Genomic DNA, 27,667 nt, shown 5'->3' on the forward strand with positions numbered 1-27,667 from the left:
ACATATAACGTGATTTGATGTTATCTTATCTGTGGCCAATGACCTTGAGCCTTCTTGGATGGGCACTTCTAATGTAACTATGTCAGCACCCAAATGGCTAGAATTTTCGAGGTCTCCCCTTAGACTTCGCAGTGACGTGGTTTCCCCATGAGTGACAGAACACTGAGCCAATCACAGCGCAATGCTACGTATTTTCTGCTTGCTTGCCCCACCACCACAGAAAGCACTGAGCTGGGCTGAAGAACCTGCATTTTGGAGCTGCCTTACTCAAGAAAACAAAAAAGAGACCATGTTTGTATGCGGCTTTATTAACTCAATGATATACACTACCGTTCAAAAGTTTGGGTTCATTTAGAAATGTCCTTGTTTTTGAAAGAAAAGCAAATGTTTTGTCCATTAAAATAACATCAAATTGATCCGAAATACAGTGTAGACATTGTTAATGTTGTAAATGATGTAGCTGGAAACTATCTACATAGGTGTACAGAGGCCCATTATCAGCAACCATCACTCCTGTGTCCCAATAGCATGTTGTGTTAGCTAATCTAAGTTTATACTTTTAAAAGGCTAATTGATCATTAGAAAACCCTTTTACAATTATATTTGCACAGCTGAAAACTGTTGTGCTAATTAAAGAAGCAATAAAACTGTCCTTCTTTAGATGAGTTGAGTATCTGGAGCATCAGCATTTGTGGGTTCGATTACAGGCTCAAAATGAACAGAAACAAAGAACTTTCTTCTGAAACTCGTCAGTCTATTCTTGTTCTAAGAAATGAAGGCTATTCCATGCGAGAAATTGGCAAGAAACTGAAGATCTGGGAAAACGCTATGTACTACTCCCTTGGGCGAGCAGTTTGCTGATGGGCGAGTGGTTTGCTGATGTCAATGTTGTGAACAGAGTGCCCCATGGTGTCGGTGGGGTTCGGTATGGGTAGGCATAAGCTCCTGGCAACAAACACAATTGCATTTTATGATGGTAATTTGAACACACAGAGATACCGTGACGAGATCCTGAGGCCCATTATCGTGCCATTCTCTGCCATCACCTCATGTTTCAGCATGATAATGCACAGCCCAATGTCACCAGGATTTGTACACAATTCCTGGAAGTTGAAAATGTCCCAGTTCTTCCATGACCTGCATACTCACCAGACATCTCACCCACTGAGCTTATTTGGGATGCTCTGGATCGACATGTACGATACCCAGCAACTTCGCACAGCCATTGAAGAGGAGTGGGACAACATTCCACAGGCCACAATCAACAACCTGATCAACTCTATGCAAATGAAATGGGTGGTGCTGCATGAGGCAAATCATGGTCACACCAGATACTGACTGGTTTTCTGATTCACGACCCTACCTTTTTTTTATTTAAAAAAAAAAGGTAAAGATATGTGACCAACAGATCCAACAGATGCATATGTGTATTCCCAGTCCATAGATTAGGCCCTAATGATTTCATTTCGATTGACTGATTTCCATATATGAACTGTAACTCAGTAAAACCTTTGAAATTGTTGCATGTTGCGTTTATATTTTTTGTGCTGTGTATATGTAAATGTCTATCACAAGTTGAGCGTGGCGCCTCATGCCTTTATGGGCGATTGGCGCTCTAGGATTCAATTGCTCTTCAAACAGATAAACTGGTCAAAATGGAAAACATAAGTGATGTGACATTATATTCGCTACAATATTTTGATGCATAGTTTACTAGCATGAAACAAACGTTTTGACAACTCTCTAATTACACGGCTGTTTAAATGAATCCCTGTGATAAAACGGATGACCTACTTCGAGCTTGTTTTGAAGTGTTGAATGGGGGCACAACACGCGGAGCGTTCTCCAGTGGAAAGCTAAACCACATAAGGTTTCAATAACAAAAGAATGAGAAACTCCCTCAAACAAATTGTCGAACGCCCCCCTCTCCTCCCAACGCAAGCCGGCTGGTTTTACTTGATGCTCTGGCCGGTCTCTTGTCTCCAGCGCTAGGCTACCGGTGATCAAGAATAGCAACAGTAGCAGCAGGATGGGCCGCCTTCTTTCAACGCTCTACGTCACATTGAGCTTCCTAGTAAGCGAATTCAAATAGAATACAGCCCCATCTTCCCGCAACACTGACAAGGTCAGCGACCAAGGACCACATATCACATTTGGGGATAGACCGCGCCTATATTCGCAAAAGGTAATATGCGTTTCCTGAAAGTTATGCGTGATGGAATAACACTTACGTGCGTTTGCGATTATTTGTTTGTCCTACAATGAAACGCTTTGCTTCGGCATTTAGAGAGCAGCTTGGTCATCGGGGCAAGAATATCCTACACCACGTAGGCTTAATGCTTTATAAAACAAACTATAGGCTGGATTTTGAATTACATTATGTTTCAGTTTGAAATTCACATATTGTGCGTAATCACGGAGTTAACCCAATGTGGCACCGACAGACATGTTCCTCGTTACTCTTAGAATACTCCCAGAATTGTGCAAATGATGCTTATAGACTACAGTAGCCTAGAGAATTATGAGTACTTTTTTATGTAGGCCCAGTGTAGATTATGATATGCATATTTGGCTGGTTCCATCCGGTTTGTATCAGCAGCACACGCACACTATCTGACCACACGGATTAGGATCTACACGCGCGTATTGCATCATAGTTTGAGTCATCACTGATCAATCAGTAGGTCTATTGTACATCTCTCTTCTCATCGCGTGCGTCTCGATACCTAATGTGAAGTGGCCATTTTCCCACTGAGAGATGACACAGTTACTAAATCCTACTCGTCTATTATTATCTAAGGATCTGATCTGAAGGTCTTTCCGTAAGCAGGTTTGGGCCAAGCAGAGGATGTTTCGCTCTCCGGGTCAGCTGGTGGGCTTTAAATATAACACCGGCCAGTCACATTTGGCCTGTCTTGTTTCCACCTTGACTTGATATAGGAAAGGGAAAGGGAAAGGGGGATATATAGCACGAGACAACCCTGCTTTTTACAAAATGACCGACGAAATCTGCCTGGTTCTTGGGTAATGCGAGAAGTTATGGGAAATTGGGCAATATATGGCTTGCATTGTTGAAAGAAATGTAGACAAAGAACAATGGGCCATAGATTTGGCTATGTGCACATATTGATTATGAATTACTAATGCACTTGAGGGGTTTTCACGTTCCTCCCCAGGTCATTACTTTGCTCTATGGTAGGTAGGCCTATTGGAGAAGTTTTGGTACTGGCGTAGGCTGGTTCTGTCTCTGGTACTGAACTACTTTCTTTGGGTTACTAAAGGCAGAGTAATATGTAGACATTGCAGACATGATAATCCTTTGTAACATTGGTGTACTGTAATCCACATAGGGGCCTCTCCACTTTGTTGAGCCACCACTTCATAGTTGACCTGACAGATGGCTAGGAACCATTAAAATCCCAATAGAAATGGTGCATGCTAGTGCGCTAGTCTATGTAGCTAAATAATACATGGATGTTTAGCTTCAAGCTTAGCTGACTCATCTCCACAGCCCTTTGTCATCAGCCTCTTAGCCTCACCATCGAATTGGATGGTTTTATAGACAGCCAACTCACAGGGGAAAGGGTTTGTAATCTGGACTAAAACAAGCAGTGACCAGCCAGCCATCGTCAGCAGCCCGTAGGCCGTAATTCACTGGTGTGATTAGAGTAATATGACTTCTGACTCGATCCTAAATACTGGACTGTTGTCATAGCCCTCAAGCCACATTCATTGTCCTCTGCACTAATGTGGTTCACTGTTTTCATGTCAACTAAAAGCAGTGTTCCCCCTGAGCATGTGGGTAGAAAATCAACCCTTAGGGCTGCTGAGTTGCTGAGGTTTTAGCCCTTATGTGTTACAATAATTCCCAAACAAGTTTATGGTGTTGACGTAGTATTTACAAGCAGTAGTTATGATTATTGTTGCGCACACAATAGTGATGGGGGAAAAATCCATAGAGTTACATTTCACAATATTGTTTTGGACAAATATATAGACATAATAATGATTTTCTAATCAGCGTTAGCTAGTACTAGTCAGCTGTACCTGCGCCAAAACTCTGGTATTGTTCATCCTTAAGCTTGTTCTCCATCTTCTTTTTAAATATTGAAACAACATGTTTCCAGCACTTTTATTTCCATGACTAATCAAACCTCATTTTCTCATGCTCTCCCTTGTCTCTGCAGCAGATTTAGTGAGCAATATGTTCCCACATGTTTGACAATTTGGAACATCAAATCACAATAAAAATCGCAGTATCGAATCGCAATACATATAGAATTGTGAGAATCACAATGCATATCGTATAAGCAGCTTAAATATCGTGATAATATTTCGTGAGCTCTCTGGCAATTTCCAGCCCTAGTATACATGATGTTTAATAAGTGCTTGCAAGATTCAATAGGAAACAATTTCCAGTATCCTACACCACAGAATATTTGGCATACAAATGCCTTTGATGTATACCCTGTAATATGTCAACTGGAGTCAGGTATGTATTAGGTTGCATACCTTCAGTAAGTCACTAGCCTGGCACAAGAACCCTTGATCAACAACGTGGCTTAGGTGCTGCGTCCAGCGCTCCAGTCCCATGGTGCTGTAGTAGAAAACAAGGAGGGAAGTGGAGCTCAGACTCTAATCCCCTGTGAGTGGTTGAGCAGTCCTCTACAGCCGTAGCTTATCAAAAGAAGTTGTAAGAGACAGTTCATGTTCGGTCAGAGCCCAGTTTGATTCTGCTTTTTCTCCAGTTATGAATGTCCTGTTTGGCATTTACGTAGCCTAACACTTACTCAGTGGTCCCCTTTGACCCCCTCTCAAACAAATACTTGGATTAAATGTCCCTCAAATCAATGTAAGCTAATTCAAAAATGTTTGTTGTAAAAGAATCATCTGCACACCGTTATCAAACTACTAAAACTTTACACTTAAAATGTGTGGTGTAATATGTCATGTTTTCCCATACCATTACTTAGGCGTTGACGCTGCAGCAAATATTGGATATTGGATTAACAGGTTGGTTCTTGGCACTGGCAGCACTGGATGTTGCTCCAGGGGCCATGACACTCTGCCTAGACAGAAATCACCACTTGATTTAGCTCGCCCTGTGCGCCAGGAGGGCAGGGTTGGCACTTAACCACACCCACTTAGACTACTTATTAGACATGTCTTCAGCTACTAAGTAAGTACCTTTAATTATCATGGAAGGCCTTGAGCGGTGTTTGTGCGTAGTCAGCAGGTGCGGTTGATTTAGCTCACCCAGCACGCCAGGTAGGTGGAGTTAACTTTTGGAACCGTTCCATTGGTCTTTAACTGGTAGATGGTAGATAAGCCACCACCCATGCATTTGAACAAAATCAGCTCGGTAATGGGTTAAGAGAAACTGTAGGTAAAGGTATCTGGTAACACTTTACACCAAGTTGTTCTCATACCTGTGTAGTAACTTGGTATTTACTCTTGTAATGCCATTATATTAACAGGTATATTGTTGCTCAAAATGTCTCCTTATAGCCCTAAATGTGGTAGATAGACTTATTGTGTGCTTTGCCATTACCAGTTGTTCATGTAAGACTACTTTCTGGGTGTGTTGCCATAGAAGTTAGAAAGCAGAAACTGCAATAATAAGGTATCAAACACCTTTTGATTATTTTCATGGAAAGACCCCTCACTGCTGGGCAGGGTATGTCTACTCTGGCTGTCAATGTCCCCATTGTCTCTCAGTAGTCTTTCTTCTATTGAGAAATCATTGAGGTTGTTGTTCTTGGTGCGTCTTTACTATACAGGTCTTCAAAGAGGAAACTGGATCACTGTTTCTGGTAGATTACTGTCCATCTTGATGAATGTTTATGTCAACATTGAATTGTTTTGTGTGAAATGAGAGTTGGCAGTTGTGGTTAATGATGAACTAGTTGTAAGAATACACTTTAGCTACAGTACATATATTACTTTAAGATGACCTCGAGGTCAGGTGCCTGCTATCGAAAAGGCTACAAGCCCCTTCAACACCACCCTGGCTTACACTTTTGACATGCCAAGTCCTAGAATTAATGTATTGAGAGAATGAGAGTTAATTTGTTTCAACAGTTTGCTTTCATTATTTCATTGAAACTGCAATATGTAACTTTTTGGGCCACCTGACCAAATTCACATAGAAATGTGAGTTTTAGGTCTGTCATTCGCATTGAAAGCAAGTCTAAGAAGTGTTAGATCTGTTCTAGGTGTGCTATTTCTATGCTCATCATTAAACGCACTCACTATGTGGTAGTGATACAGTGAATAGACCTGAGGGTCTAAGAAATTATACTCTGCTGGGTGGAATTTTAAATCCTATGTCACCATTTTCCACTGCCACTTTGACTTCAACCAAAGCATGTTTTGGGTGTCGAACCAGAATGGTTTGGTTTTCTACTTGAGAAGAACAAATCAGGAATTCCAGAAACAGTCTGTGTTTTGGGAAAACATGTAAACACGGTGGTAATAGTAACGTTTTGGAGCCTCTTATTGAAAAAGGAAATGTCTGCAAGTTATACAACGAGGCTAATATTTGAGCCTTTATTTAACGAGGCAAGTCAGTTAAGAACAAATTCTTATTTACAATGACGGCCTACCGGGGAACAGTGGGTTAACTGCCTTGATCAGGGGCAGAACGACAGATTTTTACTTTGTCAGCTCAGGGATTCAATCCAGCAACCTTTCGGTTACTGGCCCAACGCTCAAACCACTAGGCTACCTGCCGCCCCAATAAGCCAACAAGTATGGAAAGCATGTTGTATAGGAAAATGTTTTGACTGGGGCCGGGGCTGGGCACCTGCAGTATGGTCTGACATATGGCAATGTTCAATGAAAATGTCTTCTGAAGACAACACAGAGTTGTATAGAGCACTGTAATGGGGAATATTTCAGATTAATAAAGTTAATATTCAGTTAAGAGTAATTAACACTACTTATCATATTTATTCATTTCTCTTTATGTAATACACATGATTTCCAGTGTTCTATTTGTGACACTCATTTGTGTCACAGGTTGATGGTCACTAGACTCCTCGCTGTATGTTGTGTATTAAACTCATATCTGTTGATAGTGAAGGACGTCAGACTGGAGGTACACTGAGCCGAGGGCACACTGATATTGTATTGATGACCTTATGAGCTTTGTATGAATTCATCACCCAGTGTCTGGTGGAAAGCGGCCGGCAAAGTTACTGTCTTTTGTCGTGACTTTGTACAAGACTCTCTGCCTGTTGTTTAGAGAACATTGGTGCTGTGAGATAAAATAAAAAGGGGGTGGGGGGAATATGTTTAATCGTCACATACAGGGTCAGCCATAGTAGTACGGTGCCCCTGGAGCAAATTAGGGTTAAGTGCCATGCTCAAGGGCACATCGACAGGTTTTACACCTTTGTCAGCTCAGGTATTCGAACCAGCGACATTTAGAGAAGGCGGATTACACATTTCTTTTGGCTTCTGCTCTGGAGATGTTCTCCCCGAATTCCTATAATCAATCAACATGATTTTGATTGATGTGATCAATAACCGCTCTCCATTTTGTTCACCTGGAAAGTTCCCTTTACAAGCACTCATTTTCTCCCTCTCGAGCAATCTATTTGCTCTCCATCTCTTCCTCATGTCTTCCTCTCCCACAGACTATTCAGACCACATAATCAGGTAGTGTATGATGCTAATGAAGCTTCTTGTCAGTTTCACCCAAGGTGACACAAGATTCCTTGAGGCCTAGACTGTCACAGGAGTGGCCTGTACCTGCCTGAAGGCCGGTGGATACACAAACCAGAGTACAGCATGGTGATGTTAGTTAGCAATGCCTGAATGCCATTCAAACCTCTGTGCAAGGGCCCAACAAGAAACTTCTACACTGCCTGTTTTACATTTAGGCAGTGACTAGATATGAGAAAAATTGAAGTGTTTTTTTTTTAAATCATTGTTCTACTTCAACTCTATGACCGTGGCAAATGGAGTAGCTGCTATTTATAAAACCAAAATTATAACACAATGTCAATGGAAAAAAAGGGTGATTATCCTGTAAATTGCACAGCTCAAAACCGCAACCAGCCTCAGAGTGGCTCTATATTTACTAAACTCGTTCTGTCAGCGTGGCGCCAAGATAGCTCTGAGTAGGTTACCTATCCATTTTCATTTTCGCTCTGCACACTCTATCCCACATAATCCTGTTGGGTGTACCAAGAGACACAAAGCCACCGATCCTGCTCAGCATGTGGCTCATGGGCCGTCAGTCATGTTGCTGCAGGTGGTGCATTGTGTCCGTTAACTCAGTTACACGTCTTCTCTGTGTCAGGCTCCATGGTTACTCAACGTAGCTCACCTGAAACAGAACACAGACACACACACTATTGTGTTACATGCTCTGATCAGCTTGTCATTGAGATAATTCAATTAGAGGAATGCTGCTGCAGTGGTTGGCTCCCTGCCTCCGCATTCTAATTCTAAGGCTCCATTGTCCGTTTAACCTTCCCTGAAGTTTAAGATAACAGGAGTGTTTCGAGCACATGTAGACCTAAGGTAGACACGCTGTTTTCTCAGTTCAACAACGGTCAAGGACAGGCATCTGAAGTGTCTTGTGATTGGCTTAGAAGGGACACATCCCTCTGGTTGGGTGGGACTGTGTTTGGTTGTCTCTGGCTGTGAAAGCATCTGCCCATCCCTATGTGTCAGCTGCTATTCTGAGACACCAAACAGAGGAAAGACACATTACAGAGAACACATGATGACATCATGGGGAGAGGGGAGAAACTACTGTGGAGCACAAAGAATGAATAAACTTCTCTTGAAAAACACAAGTAGGCTCATGTCAGTCAATTAGCCTAAACAAACTTGTTTTGTTTACTCACAGAAAGTTTTTTTGTGCGTGACTGCACATTTTTGTGTGACTGTTATCATCGCTTACGCTGTGTGTTTTGGTATTTTCACTATACTATTCAGATTTCTAAACCTAAGCAGCTTATGAGTCCTGAGACCATGTTATGCATTGTCGTCACGTTTAATCAATCAACCCCACTATCAACCCCAGCCAATAATCAGATTAGACTTTATTACCATATGGATGTTTGTCTATTTTTCAATCTCTTGAGTTTAATTAAAAGAGCAACACATGGAAATATGCACAGAGGATTATATATTTGAGTGATTAGCAAAAATGTTAGCTTAAGTTAGAAATGTAACAAAAAAAATGTAAGTCAAGCACCTGAACAGAGTGACGTGAAGATGCCCGGAATGCCTGTAAGAATACATTTTCTGTACCACTTCACCCTCCGTTAAGCCCACATGATACAGGTCACAAATACTCATGGTGTCTGTTAAATAACAACCGTGTTTACATAGTCGTGATGAAACAACGCCTTTATTTAGAAAAGCTAGGCTGCAGGTATTCCTTACCTAAACAATGTTGTGTGTGTGTGTGTGTGTGTGTGTGCCAGAAGTCGTGTAGTAGTTAAAAACCGGCTGATAAAATCTAAAATTTCAACTACTATCAGTTTTAGCATAAAATGTAAATATACTTTTTAATGTCTTTATAGTGACGTTGAGCATGCGCGGACCAACTGTCAAGTGTCTTCACTGACATTTTTAACCTTTCCCTGACCGAGTCTGTAATACCTACATGTTTCAAGCGGACCACCATAGTCCCTGTGCCCAAGGAAGCGAAGGTAACCTGTCTAAATGATTACCGCCCCGTGGCACTCACGTTGGTAGCCATGAAGTGCTTTGAAAGGATGGTCATGGCTCACATCAACAGCATCCTCCCGGACACCCTAGACCCACTCCAGTTCGCATACCGCCCCGACAGATCCACAGATGACGCAATCTCAATCGCACTCCACACTGCCCTTTCTCACCTGGACCAAAGGAACACCTATGTGAGAATTCTGTTCATTGACTACAGCTCAGTGTTCAATACCATAGTGCCCACGAAGCTCATCACTAAGCTAAAGACTCTGAGACTAAACACCTCCCTCTGCAACTGGATCCTGGACTTCCTGATGGGCCGCCCCCAGGTGGTAAGAGTTGGGAACAACACGTCTGCCACGCTGATCCTTAACACTGGGGCCCCTCAGGGTGTATACTTAGTCCCCTCCTGTACTCCCTGTTCACCCACGACTGTGTGGCCAAACACGACTCCAACACCATCATTAAGTTTGCTGACGACACAACAGTGGTAGGCCTGATCACCGACAACGATGAGACGGCCTATAGGGAGGAGGTCAGACAGCTGTCAGTGTGGTGCCAGGACAACAACCTCTCCCACAATGTGAGCAAGACAAAGGAGCTGATCGTGGACTACAGGAAAAGGCGGGCCGAACAGGCCCCCATTTAACATTGACGGGGCTGTAGTGGAGCAGGTCGAGAGTTTTAAGTTCCTTGGTGTCCACATCACCAATGGACTATCGTGGTCCAAACATACCAAGGCAGTCGTGAAGAGGGCACGACAAAACATTTTCCCCCTCAGGAGACTGAAAAGATTTGGCATGGGTCCCCAGATCCTCAAAAGGTTCTACAGCTGCACCATCGAGAGGATCCTGACCGGTTGCGTCACCGCCTGGTATGGCAACTGCTCGGCATCTGACCGTAAGGCGCCACACAGGGTAGTGCATCACTGGGGCCAAGCTTGCTGCCATCCAGGACCTGTATAATAGGCGGTGTCAGAGGAAAGCCATAAAATTGTAAGAGACTCCAGTCACCCAAGTTATAGACTGTTTTCTCTGCTACCGCACGGCAAGCGGTACCAGAGCGCCAAGTCTAGGACCAAAAGGTTCCTCAACAGCTTCTACCCCCAAGCCATAAGACTGCTGAAGAATTCATAATATCCCCCCACCCCCCCCTTTTGTACACTGCTGCTACTCACTGTTTGTTTGTTATCTATGCATAGTCACTTTGCCCCCACCTGCATGTACAGATTACCTCAACAAGCCTGTACCCCCCCACACTGACTCGGTACCGGTGCCCCCTGTATATAGCCTCGTTATTGTTATTCTTATTGTGTTACTTTTTATTATTACTTTTTATTTTAGTCTACTTGGTAAATGTTTTCTTCTTCTTGAACTGCACTGTTGGTTAAGGGCTTGTAAGTAAGCATTTCACGGGAAAGTATACACTTGTTGTATTCGGGACATGTGACAAAGTTTGATTTGATTTGAGTAACTGTCTTCATTCACGTTTTCCTTTTTCCTTCTGAGAGGTCAACCAATCACAGCACATGGCGACTAGTTTAGCTAATTGCCTGCCGTTGACAGCTGAGACAGGGCGGAATATGAATGAGGCTCCACAGCAGTGCAATCTGATCTGGCCACGTCTTGATGAGAGACAGAGACGATATAATTAATTGATGCCACTGACTTCAGTGCACCCTGTTGTTGTCATGGACCCTGTTTTACAGCCACTCTTGAGATTGAAATGGAAGGTTCTAGTTTTAGTGTTTTTGTGCCCTTCTGGAACTTCAACCACTTTCCTCAACACTTTACCTTGATTTTTTTGTAATTTTTTATTGTTGTAATTTTACCTTTTATTTAACTAGGCAAGTCAGTTAAGAACAAATTCTTATTTTGAGTAGAGTTAGTGTGCTACGGGTCGCCTTTAGACCTATGTGTCTACCTTCAATCTTCTAACCCACCTAATCAAAGCCATGCCATACCCCTGTTAAGCTTTATCGTCTGTAGAGTATGGCTGAGCATGTTTTGCTAAACTACGATAATCCCATTTTAATAAGCTTTTACTTGTGATGTTGAAATGCCTTCATAAGCCAGTGGTTCGTTGTGTCATGTCAACGTATGTGAGATCAGAATTATATAATTTATACAATATTGTTGTTGTTGTTGATTAAGCTCATTGGATCACGAAGGCACATATTAACATCACTCATCAGGTGTTGTAGATTGTGTGCCTGGAACTAAGCAGCTGCCTCTTACCCATGATATCTCTTGAACAATTTAGTAAGTGTGTATGTGTGGTGTATGTGTTTATATACGATCAGAGACATGTTTGCTTTGTCAATAAAGACAAGTGATCTTGGTCACTGCTGCACATACACCTCTCCCCTGTCACGCCAGGGGGCTACCCTCAAGGTGAAAAGTGGGTGGGGCGAGGGCTGGTCTGGTTTCAGGTAGAAACTCAACCTTGTGACAAGGGTGATTAACTCTGTTAGTGTGTGTGTGCTCACGTGCATTCTGGAGCTGAGATTTGGTCTTATGACCCAACAGTCAAGATTTTAAATGACAAAAGGGACATGGCCTCAACAGTAGGGCATACACTTAAAACATGCCATTGTCAATGTGGTATTGGTGTTAGCTACAATTGTCTCCAAACAACCTTTAACCTCTGAATATTGTGCCTAATGGTCCACATAAGTGGTCCACCTAATGTTGGAGAGAATAGTCCACAAGTAGTCCACATATGAGAGCTTTTTTAATTATAATTTTTTTATAGCTTACATTTTTTATTTGTTTTTCAAGCCTAAGTTTACAGTACAGAAATTAATCTTAGAAGGAATGGAGACGTCATTATCGTCATTATTGTCCAGCTCCCCTACCAAGAGAGCTTTTCAACAGTTTCTCCCCCTCTTCCTCTTCATATCTCCCCTGTACTGACCCTCTCTTTCCTCTTCATATCTCCCCTGTACTGACCCTCTCTTTCCTCTTCATATTTCCCCTGTACTGACCCTCTCTATCCTCTTCATACCTCCTCTGTACCGACCCTCTCTTTCCTCTTCATATCTCCCCTGTACTGACCCTCTCTTTCCTCTTCATATTTCCCCTGTACTGACCCTCTCTGTCCTCTTCATATTTCCCCTGTACTGACCCTCTCTTTCCTCTTCATATCTCCCCTGTACTGACCCTCTCGTTCCTCTTCCTCTTCATATCTTCCCTGTACTGACCCTCTCTTTCCTCTTCCTCTTCATATTTCCCCTGTACCGACCCTCTATTTCCTCTTCATATTTCCCCTGTACCGACCCTCTCTTTCCTCTTCATATTTCCCCTGTACCGACCCTCTCTTTCCTCTTCATATCTCCCCTGTGCTGACCCTCTCTTTCCTCTTCATATCTCCCCTGTACTGACCCTCTCTTTCCTCTTCATATCTCCCCTGTGCTGACCCTCTCTTTCCTCTTCATATCTCCCCTGTACTGACCCTCTCTTTCCTCTTCATATCTCCCCTGTACTGACCCTCTCTTTCCTCTTCATATCTCCCCTGTGCTGACCCTCTCTTTCCTCTTCATATCTCCCCTGTACTGACCCTCTCGTTCCTCTTCCTCTTCATATCTTCCCTGTACTGACCCTCTCTTTCCTCTTCCTCTTCATATTTCCCCTGTACCGACCCTCTATTTCCTCTTCATATTTCCCTTGTACGACCCTCTCTTTCCTCTTCATATCTCCCCTGTACTGACCCTCTCTTTCCTCTTCATATTTCCCCTGTACTGACTAGAGGTCGACCGATTAATCGGAATGGCCGATTAATTAGGGCCGATTTCAAGTTTTCGTAACAATCGGTAATTGGTATTTTTGGACACCGATTTGCCAATTTTTCTATTTATTTATTTTTTACTCCTTTATTTAAAAAGGCAAGTCAGTTAAGAACACATTCTTATTTTTAATGACGGCCTAGGAATGGTGGGTTAACTGCCTTGTTCAGGGGCAGAACGACAGATTTTTACCTTGTCAGCTCGGGGATTTGTTTTTGCAACCTTCCGGTTACTAGTCCAACGCTCTAACCACCTGCCTTACATTGCACTCCACGAGGAGCCTGCGTGGCAGGCTGACTACCTGTTACGCGGGGGCAGCAAGAAGCGAAGGTATGTTGCTAGCTAGCATTAAACTTATCTTATAAAAAACAATCAATCTTAACATAATCACTAGTTAAATACACATGGTTGATGATATTACTAGTTTATCTAGCGTGTCCTGCGTTGCATATAATAGATGCGGTGCCTGTTAATTTCTCATTGAATCACAGCCTACTTCGACAATCGGGTGAGGATTTAACAAGCGCATTTGCGAAAAAAGCACTGTCGTTGCACCAATGTACCTAACCATAAACATTCTTTAAAATCAATACACAAGTATATATTTTTAAACCTGCATATTTGGTTAATATTGCCTCTAACATGAATTTCTAATACCTAGGGAAATTGTGTCACTTCTTTTGCGTTCCGTGCAAGCAGTCAGAGTATATGCAGCAGTTTGGGCCGCCTGGCTCATTGCGAACTGCGTGAAGTCCATTTATTCCTAACAAAGGCTGTAATTAATTTGCCAGAATTGTACATGATTCTGACATAACATTGAAGGTTGTACAATGTAACAGCAATATTTAGACTTAGGGATGAAATACGGAACGGTTCCGTATTTCACTGAAAGAATAAACGTTTTGTTTTCGAAATTATAGTTTCCGTATTCGACCATTTTTAATGACCAAAGGCTCATATTTCTGTGTGTTATTATGTTATAATTAAGTCTATGATTTGGTAGAGCAGTCTGACTGAGCGATGGTAGGCACCAGCAGGCTCGTAAGCATTCATTCAAACAGCACTTTTGTGCGTTTGCCAGCAGCTCTTCTCAATGCTTCAAGCATTGTGCTGTTTATGACTTCAAGCCTATGAACTCCCGAGATTAGGCTGGTGTAACCGATGTGAAATGGCTAGCTAGTTAGCGGGGTGCGCGCTAATAGCGTTTCAAACGTCACTCGCTCTGAGACTTGGAGTAGTTGTTCCCCTTGCTCTACATGGGTAACGCTGCTTCGAGGGTGGCTGTTGTCGATGTGTTCCTGGTTTGAGCCCAGGTAGGAGTGAGGAGAGGGACGGAAGCTATACTGTTACACTGGCAATACTAAAGTGCCTATAAGAACATCCATTAGTCAAAGGTATATGAAATACAAATCGTATAGAGAGAAATAGTCCTATAATTCCTATAATAACTACAACCTAAAACTTCTTACCTGGGAATATTGAAGACTCATGTTAAAAGGAACCACCAGCTTTCATATGCTCTCATGTTCTGAGCAAGGAACATAAATGTTAGCTTTTTTACATGGCACATATTTCACATTTACTTTCTTCTCCAACACTTTGTTTTTGCATTATTTAAACCAAATTGAACATGTTTCATTATTTATTTGAGGCTACATTTATTTTATTCATGTATTATATTAAGTTAAAATAAGTGTTCATTCAGTATTGTTGTAATTGTCATTTATTACAAATAAAATGTAAAAATCGTCCGATTAATCGGTATTGGCTTTTTTTTGGGTCCTCCAATAATCGGTACCGGTATCGGCGTTGAAAAATCATAATCGGTCGACCTCTAGTACTCACCCTCTCTTTCCTCTTCATATGTCCCCTGTACTGACCCTCTCTTTCCTCTTCATATCTCCCCTGTACTGACCCTCTCTTTCCTCTTCATATGTCCCCTGTACTGACCCTCTCTTTCCTCTTCATATTTCCCCCTCCAGTAAACAGTGAGCGCTGAGAGCCAGCCGGGCCAGAGATGCCACCCCCTGCCGCAGGCCCCCCAGCAGTGACCCCTCCGGACGGGGGCTGGGGCTGGGCCGTGGTGCTGGGATCCTTCATCTCCATCGGCTTCTCCTACGCCTTCCCCAAGGCCATCACCGTCTACTTCAAGGACATCCAGAAGATCTTCGATTGCTCCTACAGCCAGATAGCATGGATCTCCTCCATCATGCTGGCCGTCATGTACGCAGGCGGTAAGACCAAGACATTAAGTTGGTGTCCAGGTAGTCTCTTTATGCAGTCGTTTGTCTGATTTGTTAAGAAGAGTTGGGTTTCTGTATATGTAGTGACCCGAGTTTATCTTCACCATGTGACCTGTTCAGGGAAAACTCAGGCCCTAAGTATTGGGCAAGGTACCGGTAATGATCTGATTGTGTGTCTTCTATGAGAACCTATGACCATATTTAAATTGACATTCAAGAAGAACACACAGTTTCTGTGACTAGTCATAAGCGTATTGTAGTAGTAATGCATCACGTTCTCCTTCTCAGCATGACTTTACCCCTCACTTGGTTAGCCAGTAGGCACCTTGCTTGGCAATGCCACGCTGGCCATCTGTTAGCGATGCCTTCCTATCCAGTCATTTCTAATTGTTGCTGTCAACAGGGTTTGTTGTATCCTAGACCGTTGTTGTGATGACGATGGCAGTGATGGCCAATTGGCCATAGAGAGCCAAGGACACCCAATACCATCCTCTATATGTGACAAGCCTGTACAAGGCACTTGTCCCTCATTAAAATGTTTAGTGTAATTCATTCATATTGATCTCTGAGCAAAAGGGGAGAACAGAGCTTCATCAGCTATTCATTAAACACCTGCTCTCTTGTCCTATGTGTTTGCACCAGCTGTAGGCTGATAAAGCAATTGTCCTTTCAGTGTTTAATGCATTCTTTATTTCTGCAAGCAATGGACAGCCCAGTGCGGTATATGCTGCTCTCTGCAATAACATGGCGGAAAAACAATTACGCATCACCAAATATTTACCCCAACCAGAGAGCTGCCTATTGAGGGTGTTTATCCTCTTGGAAGAGAAAGGAGACTTGTGGCTCTTTTACAACACACCTGTTGTTTTCACACCGCCAGCCGTCTGTGCTGTTGACGCAACTGCCACCTCCACCACGGGTTCAGAGGTCAGACACTTACTGAATTCTCCAGGGCAGTCATCAGGCAGACTCCCTAACTGATAAGAGAGCAGTGCCACTTATGATGCTGATTGGACGCAATCACAGAGCAAACAAACTGGAAATGCTTGCCATATCCTCAAACATCAGGATATGCCAATGTGTGGCTCTTGCTGATTTCAAACAGCAGCCAACCTATTTTTATGATGAACGGCCTCACACACATATTAGATACGACCACAAATGCGCAACAACTGGAAGTGAAGGCAACTATTTCATATCTTCCTGGATGTTTGTCTCTATAACCCAGGGTGTAACACAGACACTGAGATGAATGATAAGTAATGATGATGATGGGTGCAGAAAAAAGCCCAAAGGGAAATATTGTGAAATATTGCATCATCTATATGGATGCCTACTGCAGATGTCCTGTTCTCCCGTCCCTCCCTTCTAGCCTGGCTGAGTGTCGCTCTGCAGTGACGTGCTAATATGGAGGCTGTGTGTGTGTCAGTGTTGGATCAATGTCACTAATCCACACAGAGAGAGGGAGAGTTGACCTTCACTAGGCTAGGCAGCATGGCTACATACAGTACCTTCCTCTGTTGACAGTCAGCACAGCAGAGCTCTCTCACAGCCAGGCACATTAGCCTCAATGCTAACTGAACTGTCCAGAAGAAATATGGCTAGCTAAGCTGTGTTATTAGTCGATCAACCACTGATAGAACTCATGTTTGCGTCCTTGTCCGACTGCTCTGGAAAACAACTCTAAGCTTCATATATCAGCGCTTTATTCTGTAATGAGAGAGACATTAATAGTATGATGGATTGCAAACATCAGTTTCCTGCATAGTCAGCTATCTTGACGGTTTATCAACCTTTTCTTTTCCAACCTCACAAATCAGGGAGTGGGAGAAAAATGTGTTACACTAACTTCCATCTTTCTGCTGTCAAACTAGCTTTTAGGTCCTGTGAAATAAATCACAGCTGAAAGGGTAAATGACGGGTGTACCCATCCTCTTGTAGGTATTTGTTTCCATGATTGAGCCCATATTTTGCCTCAAGTCTAGTCACAAGCAACATTAAGTTATGGTATCTGATCATGCTTCAATAAAATGTTTTATTAATGATCCCAAGCATGTTGGTAGGGGCTGAGATACAGTATGTTCAAAGATGGCATGTTGAATGTCAATAGTAGTCAAATTTTTTGTCCTTAAAGTTACTGTCAAAACAAACTCCTAATTTGCTTTTGGTAACCTGGAAAGTGTGTCCAGCTATTGCAGCAATTAAACTTCACTTATGAATTCCTTTTTAAAAGGAGCTAATATGAAACCTCAAGGTCTCCCTCCACTTGGCCTATCCAGGTTTCACCACCAGACTCAGGAGAATGCTGATAAGTGCTCTGTATGCAAATGAGGAGGGCTCCTCTCCTCAAGGTTGAAAAAATATTCACGCAGAGCAAATGAAGTCAGGCGACTTCTTCCCCAACCTGCTTTTTAAATAGCACCGCTCCCCGAGTCCGACACAGATACGGCACATCTTCTGCTTGCTAATGGGGGCATTATTCAAAAAAGGGAAAAATCTTTCATTACTCTTATCATTTCTTATTCAATTTACTCTTCCTTTTGTTTAACGTCTGTCATGAAAGGGGACATTGTGACATGCCATAGAAGCAGAGTCATGCCTCACCCTATCAAGTAATGGAGACCAGAGGTTCAAACATAACAGGACTTTAGAAATACAAAGGATAAAGTTTCCCTCAACAACAACTTTTAGAAATTTGACAAGGACACAATTTAAAAGGAATTGTTTGGACCTTTCAGATTGATGTACTATCAATGACCATAGAGAGGGTTCAATAACACGGGTTGACCCACTAAAACCAAAATCTGCTAAGATTCACTTCCTGCCTGTTGTCTTATGTTGTATGCCTCTAAGAAGAAGTTGTGTGGCAAGCCCTTATTGAAGGTAACAAGGAAATGGAATGATGATGCTCCAATTCAAAGGAGTCCATTTACGTCAACCAGCGTTCTCTCGCTGTCACATAGGAAACCTATCTATGCCCATACAGTGTGTATTCATACAGTCAGTTTCTATTATCCATTTCATAAGATAACTGGTTGCCACATTGGGTCTCTGTTTTGCATTAGCATGGCAGCTGTGCTTTGAAAGCTTATGAAACAGAGAGACCCATTGCGTGTCCAACCAGAGCTCAGTTCAATGTCTTCACTCAGCGTGTCGATGATGCTTGACGGGCCTGATCGATTCTGACTCATTCCGTTTGACTAACACTCTATTAGTTTGGCCCTCAGCTCTCAGTGCAGCCTGTCCAAGGCTGACAGGCACCCAATGGTTAATTGTCTAGGTCCTGAGTTGTGTCCAAGACCTCACCTGCGCTCTGTGTCATTGGTCTTGTTGGTCCAACAGTACATTTATTGCTTGTCGTGATGGGATCTCTGATACATATGTAGCAAAGCTGGAAAATAACATGTTTTGTCAATGTGCTCTGTACTTATTGGCAATAAGGCCATTTTGTTTGTTTGACTACTAAGATAATGATGTGTTATACCCATGCCTGTTTGTTACTGATCTCTCAATGCAGCCCTCATCCCCTTAAGAATACATGCAGAACACACAACACGATGTTGTACATTGTTTACCAGTATCAACAAGGTCTTGTTACAGTACTTCTATTTCCAGAGCCGGGAAGTTTCACGCTGTCTTTCAACGCTAACAAGATTAAATCGTTAAGTAATCACTACATGATTACCCTAGTCTATTACAGGCTGAATGTTTGGGTTGGATGAAAGACCATGTTTTTAGTATCTCATTTGTTTCTCTTCCAGGTCCCATAAGCAGTGTACTGGTAAACACATATGGCTGCAGACCTGTCATGATCATGGGTGGAGTACTGTCTTCTATCGGGTTGATATCTGCTTCCTTCTGCAACAGCGTGGTGGAGCTTTATGTTTGCATCGGTCTTATAGGAGGTAATTCCGATGAAATCCATTTCAACTCATTCAGAGTTCATTTGATTATAGTGTCAAACTCCTTAAGTGGCTGGTTGAAAAAACAGATTTGGAGTTTTCCATTCTGTGTTTCACAAAGGTCATAGTAAAAGACTATAGATGCATTACAAGAGTACAGCTATGCTTGATTTGTCAAATCATTTAATGACCACAGTCTGGCTACTTGAAGAAAATGTATATTATTCCGAATGTGTACTTCATGCTCACTATCATATATGCCTGAATTATCTTATCAGATAATTATCTTGTTAGAAATGTATGTTCTTTTTAACTCTAAATCATATTATCCTCTCTCCTCACAAAGGCCTGGGCCTAGCCTTTAACCTTCAGCCAGCACTGACTATGATTGGCAAGTACTTCTATAAGAAGCGTCCCATCGCTAACGGAATAGCCATGGCCGGTAGCCCAGTATTCCTGAGCAGCCTAGCCCCTTTCAACCAGTACCTGTTCAACTCCTTCGGCTGGAGGGGCAGCTTCCTCATCCTGGGGGGCATACTGCTCAATTGCTGTGTGGCTGGCTCCCTGATGAGGCCCCTGGGGCCACCGCTGGGCAAGATCAAGAAGGATGAGGAGTTGGTCGTTGCCAAAGCTGCCACCAAGAAGAAGGAGACGACCACTTGTTTGGGAACTGTCAACAAGTTCATTGACCTGTCGCTTTTCAAGCACCGCGGTTTCCTCATCTACCTGTCGGGCAACGTCATCATGTTCTTGGGCTTTTTCTCGCCAATAGTCTTCCTGACGGCCTACGCCAAGGACATAGGCGTGGACGAGTACTCGGCCGCCTTCCTGCTCTCCATCCTGGCCTTCGTGGACATGTTTGCCCGGCCCTCCATGGGGCTCCTGGCCAACTCCAAGTGGATCCGGCCCAGGATCCAGTACTTCTTCAGCTTCGCCGTGCTCTACAACGGGGTGTGCCACATCCTCTGCCCCCTGGTTGAGAGCTACACAGGCCTGGTGGTGTACGCCGTGTTCTTTGGCTTTGCCTTCGGCATGGTCAGCTCGGTGCTGTTTGAGACCCTGATGGACCTGGTGGGGGCTCAGAGGTTCTCCAGTGCTGTGGGGCTCACCACCATTGTGGAGTGCTGCCCTGTCCTCATTGGTCCACCTCTGGCAGGTATGTCACTGATCTCTCAACTCATTACTACTTAATTCAGTTGTGAGACATTGCTTACTTTTTAAGCAGATATGCCAAAGGAATAAATTAAAGTCACTTAGTTATTGTTTTAAGGAGTGCTATTGCTTAGTAATCATTCACTTGGTTTGATCTTGGTTATAGAGTTTGCTGATTTAGAGTGGAAAAGCAATATTTCATTTTGGCATTCTTATAATATGTGCTTATTTGTCTAATTATAATAGCAACAAATGGAAAGTTAATTCTGTGATTATTGGTCCTTGACAAAATGCTTCATTTATTTGAGATAATGTCCTCGTTAAAGATCAGTAGACATGAAGAAACTGATAAAGGCATATTTGGAAATACCGAAAATAGCGATATGACAGACCTTCATCACTCAAAAAAAAAAAATGTTTTGAAAATGGAATAACATTTATCCTTTCTGTGCTCTTATTTCCAGGTAAACTGGTGGACATCACCAAAAACTACAAGTACATGTATTTCTGCTGTGGGGCTGTGGTGATCATGGCCAGTATTTGGCTGTTCATCGGAAACTTCATCAACTACAGACTCCTGGCCAAGGAGCGCAAGCAGGAGGAGATGTACAAACGGACTGAAACCGAGGACCCTGACCGGGACCAGGACCAAAAGGAGACAGACGGGGACGCCCAGGCCTTGGAGGACATGGTAGACCCCAAAGATGAGGACGCCATGCAGAGGGAGACCAACATCTAGATCCCCTCCCTACTGCCAACCACACCCCCCTTCACCACCACCCTCATGTCCCCCTCTGCCACTATCAAACTGCAGACTGAGCTCAAGGGGGGTGCCTCCTGGTCTTTCACTCTCCAGGGTTCCGCTCGGGGGCCTCCCCGCAGGGGCCCCTCTGTTTCAGAGACACTCAAACTGCCAGAGTAACAACGACAACCATGTTGTGGGATACTGCAAGGTGTATTGCCGGAGGAAGGGGTGACTGCCCTGACTACTACTCAAACATCAGACTAGCCAGAGATAATGGTGTAAGATACAGAACGCATGTTAGGAGGCCACAAGGCTTGGAATATGAGAAAGAAGCTTTTGTCGCGTATCTAGGAATCTGTGAAATGTGACCCGTCGACAGAAATCTAGTACTGCTCATGTATTTAGCCTGTGCCACTAAACCTACCACACCAGCAGCCCAATTCAACTGATCTGATTGAAATCAATACAGGTTAATATCCCAGCTTCCTATGCTGGGAGCTGACATGCGAGGACACATAATGTCCGTTAGTACCAGGGTTATGGTGAGAGACAGATATCATTGCAACACAGGAACAGAGATGAGTTCATGGTTTGGTGGCTCCAGTGAGCATGTGTTATACTGTCCTTTAGCGCACTGTGTCCGTTGTGTTCGTTAGCTAAACCTGCAAAACTGCCAAGCTTCTGATCTAACGATAAGACACCCACTGTTTTATTCACTATTGCATATTGCACATGGAGTCCGTATAGGCTGCACTACTTCTAAACTGGCCAGGTTTAGGCCTCATCCAAAACAACAATGAAACATAGCAATTTAATCATATTTAATGAGGTTGGATGTAAATTTGTTTTATTGGATGTATTTCCAAGGGCCTTATTAAGAATACTTGATATTCACGATCAATATCATCTATAAATGTGCATATTGTTGGTTTATACCAAATAAAGAATCCATGAGCAATATAACCTATTCCTGGTCATTGTATTGATGTACATATATACAGGGATATTCATTTGTGTAGTCAATGGTCATTTCTGGGAGTAGCTGTTTAACTTTCACCAATGATACATTGCCTTACGTAAAGAATGCAACTAAGTTGTGTTATATATACAGTACCAGTCAAAAGTTTGGACACCTACTCATTCAAGGGTTTTTCTTTATTTTCTACATTGTAGAATAAGAGTGAAGACATCAAAACTATGAAATAACACATATGGAATCATGTAGTAACCAAAAAAGGGTTAAACAAATCAAAATATATTTTATATTTGAGATTCTTCAAAGTAGCTACCCTTTGCCTTGATGACAGGTTTTTACACTCTTGGCATTCTTTCAACCAGCTTCACCTGGAATGCTTTTCCAACAGTCTTGAAGTAGTTCCCACATATGCTGAGCACTTGTTGGCTGCTTTTCCTTCCCTCTGCGGTCCAACCATCCCAAACCATTTCATTTTGGTTGAGGTCGGGTGATTGTGGAGGCCAGGTCATCTGATGCAGCATTCCATCACTCTCCTTCTTGTTCAAAAAGGTCTTACACAGCCTGGAGGTGTGCTGGGTCATAGTCCTGTTGAAAACAAATGATAGTCCCACTAAGCGCAAACCAGATGGGATGGCGTATCGCTGCAGAATGCTGTGGTAGCCATGCTGGTTAAATGTGCCTTGAAACCATTTTTGGTGGTTGGAACCAAAAATCTCAAATTTGGACTCATCAGACCAAAGGACAGTTTTCCACCGGTCTGATGTCCAATGCTCGTGTTTCTTGGCGCAAGCAAGTTTCTTCTTCTTATTGGTGTCCTTTAGTAGTGGTTTCTTTGCAGCAATTTGGCCTGATTTATGCAGTCTCCTCTGAACAGTTGATGTTGAGATGTGTCTGTTTCTTGATCTCTGTGAAACATTTATTTGGGCTGCAATTTCTGAGGCTGGTAACTCTAATGAACTTATCCTCTGCAGCAGAGGTAACTCTGGGTCTTCCTTTCCTGTGGCGGTCCTCATGAGAGACATTTTCATCATAGCGCTTGATGGTTTTTGCGACTTCTTGACATTTTCTGAATTGACTGACCTTCATGTCTTAAAATAATGATGGACTGTCGTTTCTCTTTGCCTATTTCAGTTGTTCTTGCCATAATATGAACTCGGTCTTTTACCAAATAGGGCTATCTTCTGTATACCACCCCTACCTTGTGACAACACAACTGATTGGCTCAAAAGCATTAAGAAGGAAAGAAATTCCACAAATTAACTTTTAACAAGGCACACCTGTTAATTGAAATGCATTATAGGATACTACCTCATGAAGCTGGTTTAGAGAATGTCAAGAGTGTGCTTAGGTGTCATCAAGGCAAAGGGTGGCTACTTTGAAGAATCTCAAATGTAAAATCTATTTTGATTTGTTTAACACTTTTTTGTTTACTACATGATTCCATATGTGTTATTTCATAGTTTTGATGTCTTCACTATTATCCTACAATGTAGAAAATGGTAAAAATAAAGAAAAATCTTTGAATGAGTAGGTGTGTCCAAACTTTTGACTGGTACACACATATATATATATATATATATATATATATATATATATATATATATATATATATATATATATATATATATATGAAAAAGTATTTATTGAAGTGTTATAGAAATTACCAAATTAACATGCCTATTGTGAAACGTTTAAACAGCTTCTTGTGTGACCTTCATTTTTAAGTACAGTATTTCTTCCTTTCAACTCGAACTCTCTGAAATTACTTTTTGAGGGAAGTTGTAGTAAGCATAATGTTTGCTTGAAGAATTTTGTCAGCAATTTCTATTAACATAGTAATGAACAACGATCATGTGCAGTACCGTATTTACACAATTCAAAGTAAGCTTCACTTAATTAATAAATCTCTTTCATTGCACCACAAAAGTTATATATGTCAATATGATTTAATATATGTTTAATTATAATTTGTGCAAATAATTACCAAAATTAACAGTAATTAACTATATTATGTTATATGCAATATATTTTAATGTGCAATATACCATAACATTGTTTGACATTGATTCTAAACCCTCCGTTGGCTGGATGCCATCTACAGAGAAAATTATTCATATTTTTTTTTTAATTCTTAACATCCATCACTTCTTGTGTTCTGGTTTAATAGCTCAACACAGCTTGAAACAGACTTATGTACTTGTTAGATTGTGGTAATTTGCTTACCGTCCCAATTTATGTGTAGTCTACCAGCATTTCATATTTAGAAATATATTTTTTATATCATTATGTGGTTTCTGGTAGTTTTTAACTTGACTGTGGGCTCGATTACATTGGCAAGTGTCACTTGTTATCTGGCCTACTTTTTGCTTGCGGCTGCAGGGTCTCTATTCCCGGTCACTGACAACAGGGGTCAGTATGCAGTAGTTCTTAAAGGATGAATGTACTGTACAATCATTTTTATATATCAAATAGCACTGCCCCCTACTGGTTTCAAAAGACCTAGACCAAATGTAACAATCTGAGCTGCCCTCAAACAGCAGAACAACACATTGTTCTCAGTGGCTGCTCTTTTGTGATGTCAAAAGATAAGAAATTCCAAAATGAAATAAGTAATTTAAAAAGTATCTCTTTAGTTTCGATGTTCTGTATTTTAAGTTTGACGTTTTTATTTTATTTTTATGGTCATTGAATATATTTTCTTTGTACTTTTATCTTCCTCTATAGCTTCAACAGGTGTGTATATACTAGTATTTCACAGGGTGTACATTAACGGTAGATTGACTTAATAAACACACTGCATTCATGTGCTGCTGTGGCAAAGCCATTTGTAGGCAATTATGTTTGTTCTGGAGCAAAATCATGTTCATTTCCATTTTCAGCCATGTGTAGTATGAGTATGATTTGAGTTTGTGTTTTGTATAATCAGAAGCATTATTTCTAAAATAATAAAATCAGTGTTGCTTTTCCCTTAAGTTACCATATCAATTGCTTATTGTCAGTCCATAGACAATGTGGATGAGCTTAACTGAAGGATGTGTTGTGCTGTTTTTGGAATTATTTAACTCTTCAGTATTCAGCAGTTTCTTTCCTTTTCTTATAAGTTATATCCTGTTTTTATTGTGAAGGAAACATAATCAAATAAGGTTGTAACACTTTCACTTATATAGTCTATTCTTTATTCCAATGCAACACAGTATAACGATCAGGCTGTAACTTTGATTTGTGCCACAATTAAGTATTATATATATGACTTATATTGAAAAAAAATAATACTTCACTATACTCATTATATACAATGAATCTACAGTATTCAGATTGTTCTGTACATAGTAATGTGAAGGCGATGTGATGCGTTTTTAAATGTGTCATGCTGAATTTTTTTGCATATTACTTAAGGACCAAAAGGAAATGATATTGATTCAGACTATTATTAATGTCAACATTTACATTTGGGTCAATTGAATAACAATTATGCACCATTAGCCTTATCAAATACACTTATGTAGGCTCCTATGTATGAAGGATTCTGTATTATAATGTTGTGTTTTGGGCATGTTTTGTATGTCGGTGACTTCTAAATCAATTTTTTTCTGTACAGGTTAATCTGAACAAAATGCTAAGCCTAAATAGTTCTACATGGTATCAGATGATCAAACAGCATCTGATACATCACAAGGAACCTCAATGAATGTTTCTACTTTTTATTTTTGTTAATGCATTTTCAGTTTTTATCTCTTATACGCACGTGTTTATTATCCTACTGTAGCTATTGAAAATATTGCCTACAATGATAAGGTTGTAACTCTAGCAATTATGTATTTAAAGATGGATTTCTCTTGATGCGCTGACTCTGGACATAATGTAATCGACTCGGGTGGTGTCATAGCGTAACGGAAATTGTTTTTGGAAGTAAAACAATCCTCGTTTGATTAAGTCACAGCTTACACTGTATCTCAATTATGACTCATACAGGACTTGTGACAAAACACTTAGCAGCTTAACCGTGCAATGGACATTGTTGGTGTGGCAAGGAAAACACTCTATAAGTATGAAAATACATATTTAGCCGCAATCAATTTTTATTTCACACATCTGTTTTCACAGATGGTACTGGATATCAACATGGGGATTAAAAATGTAAAGGAGCTGCAGATGATTTGCAGTTGCAGAAATGTCTTGCTGTACTAGGAGGCTGAAGCTGTCATTCATTTCACGCTATTGAAAAGGTATTATAAATAAATGTTTAAGTTAACAAGTTACCGTGCCTTATTAGACCCTGATGAATATTGCATTTAAATATTATCCATCCATAAGCAAGTAAGGATTTGGCTATAAACAACATTGTTTAATTGGTGTTGACACTGCATTTTGCGAGAATCAGCTGTGACAGTATTTTCTATAGAATTTGTCTATTTTTTTTCTCAGTTTACTCCTTGATGTTTACAAATCCTTATCCATCATCTGATCTAATGTGAGTAATTCATTTGGAGAAATGAATGTGACATTTATTTTTATTTTCAGTCTTCCACAGTTGTTATATTCAGCACATTTTGAGACCATACCCTTGGATTTATGTGGTAGGGAACCCAGCCACAGTGACAAACAAAAATCCTAACATTTCAGTACTTGAATGTCTGCCTTACATAAGGGCTCCCGATTGGCACAGCGGTCTAAGGCACCGCAAGAGGTGTCACTGCAGTTCCTGGTTCAAATCCAGGCTGCATCACGTCTGGCTGTGATTGGGAATCCCATAGGGCGGTGCAGAATTGGCCCAGCGTGGTCCGTGGTAGGCTGTCATTGTAAATAAGAATTTGTTCTTAACTGATTTGCCTACTTAAATAAAAAAATAAGGACACAAAGAAGTCAATGAGCATAACACCTTGGTGATAACACCTCTTAAACATGAATATAAAAGGTCATGTTTTCAACTACGTTGGTTGTATGCACAACAACACATACATTACCATACTAGTCTAAGGATGCAAGCACGTAGGAAAGTTTAATGCACCGATTCTGAGCGAATGATGTATATTATATGGATTTGTGTACCCACTTCAACGATTTCACTTAAGGAGTACAAACATTAGCTCCTGTCAGTAGCTGAGTCCTAGTGTTGTAATAGAATAGACAGTCATACTATATGTCAGATTGTGTCAATTATTCCTCTGCAAT

General features: G+C 41.5%; 1 protein-coding gene across 1 annotated transcript; it reads left to right on the plus strand.

The window, feature by feature from the left end:
• The first annotated feature begins 1,896 nt into the window (after positions 1 to 1,896).
• On the plus strand, positions 1,897 to 26,750 carry LOC106609446 (monocarboxylate transporter 2). The gene is made up of 5 exons (XM_014208298.3): positions 1,897 to 2,185; positions 15,460 to 15,711; positions 19,482 to 19,625; positions 19,969 to 20,778; positions 21,239 to 26,750. Exons 2-5 carry the CDS (start codon positions 15,495 to 15,497, stop codon positions 21,511 to 21,513), a joined length of 1,446 nt encoding a protein of 481 aa, XP_014063773.2. The 5' UTR covers positions 1,897 to 2,185; positions 15,460 to 15,494; the 3' UTR covers positions 21,514 to 26,750.
• The last annotated feature ends 917 nt before the right edge of the window (positions 26,751 to 27,667 follow it).

This window comes from Salmo salar, chromosome 07 (assembly GCF_965601325.2).
Source record: "Salmo salar chromosome 07, fSalSal1, whole genome shotgun sequence".
NCBI lineage: Eukaryota > Metazoa > Chordata > Actinopteri > Salmoniformes > Salmonidae > Salmo > Salmo salar.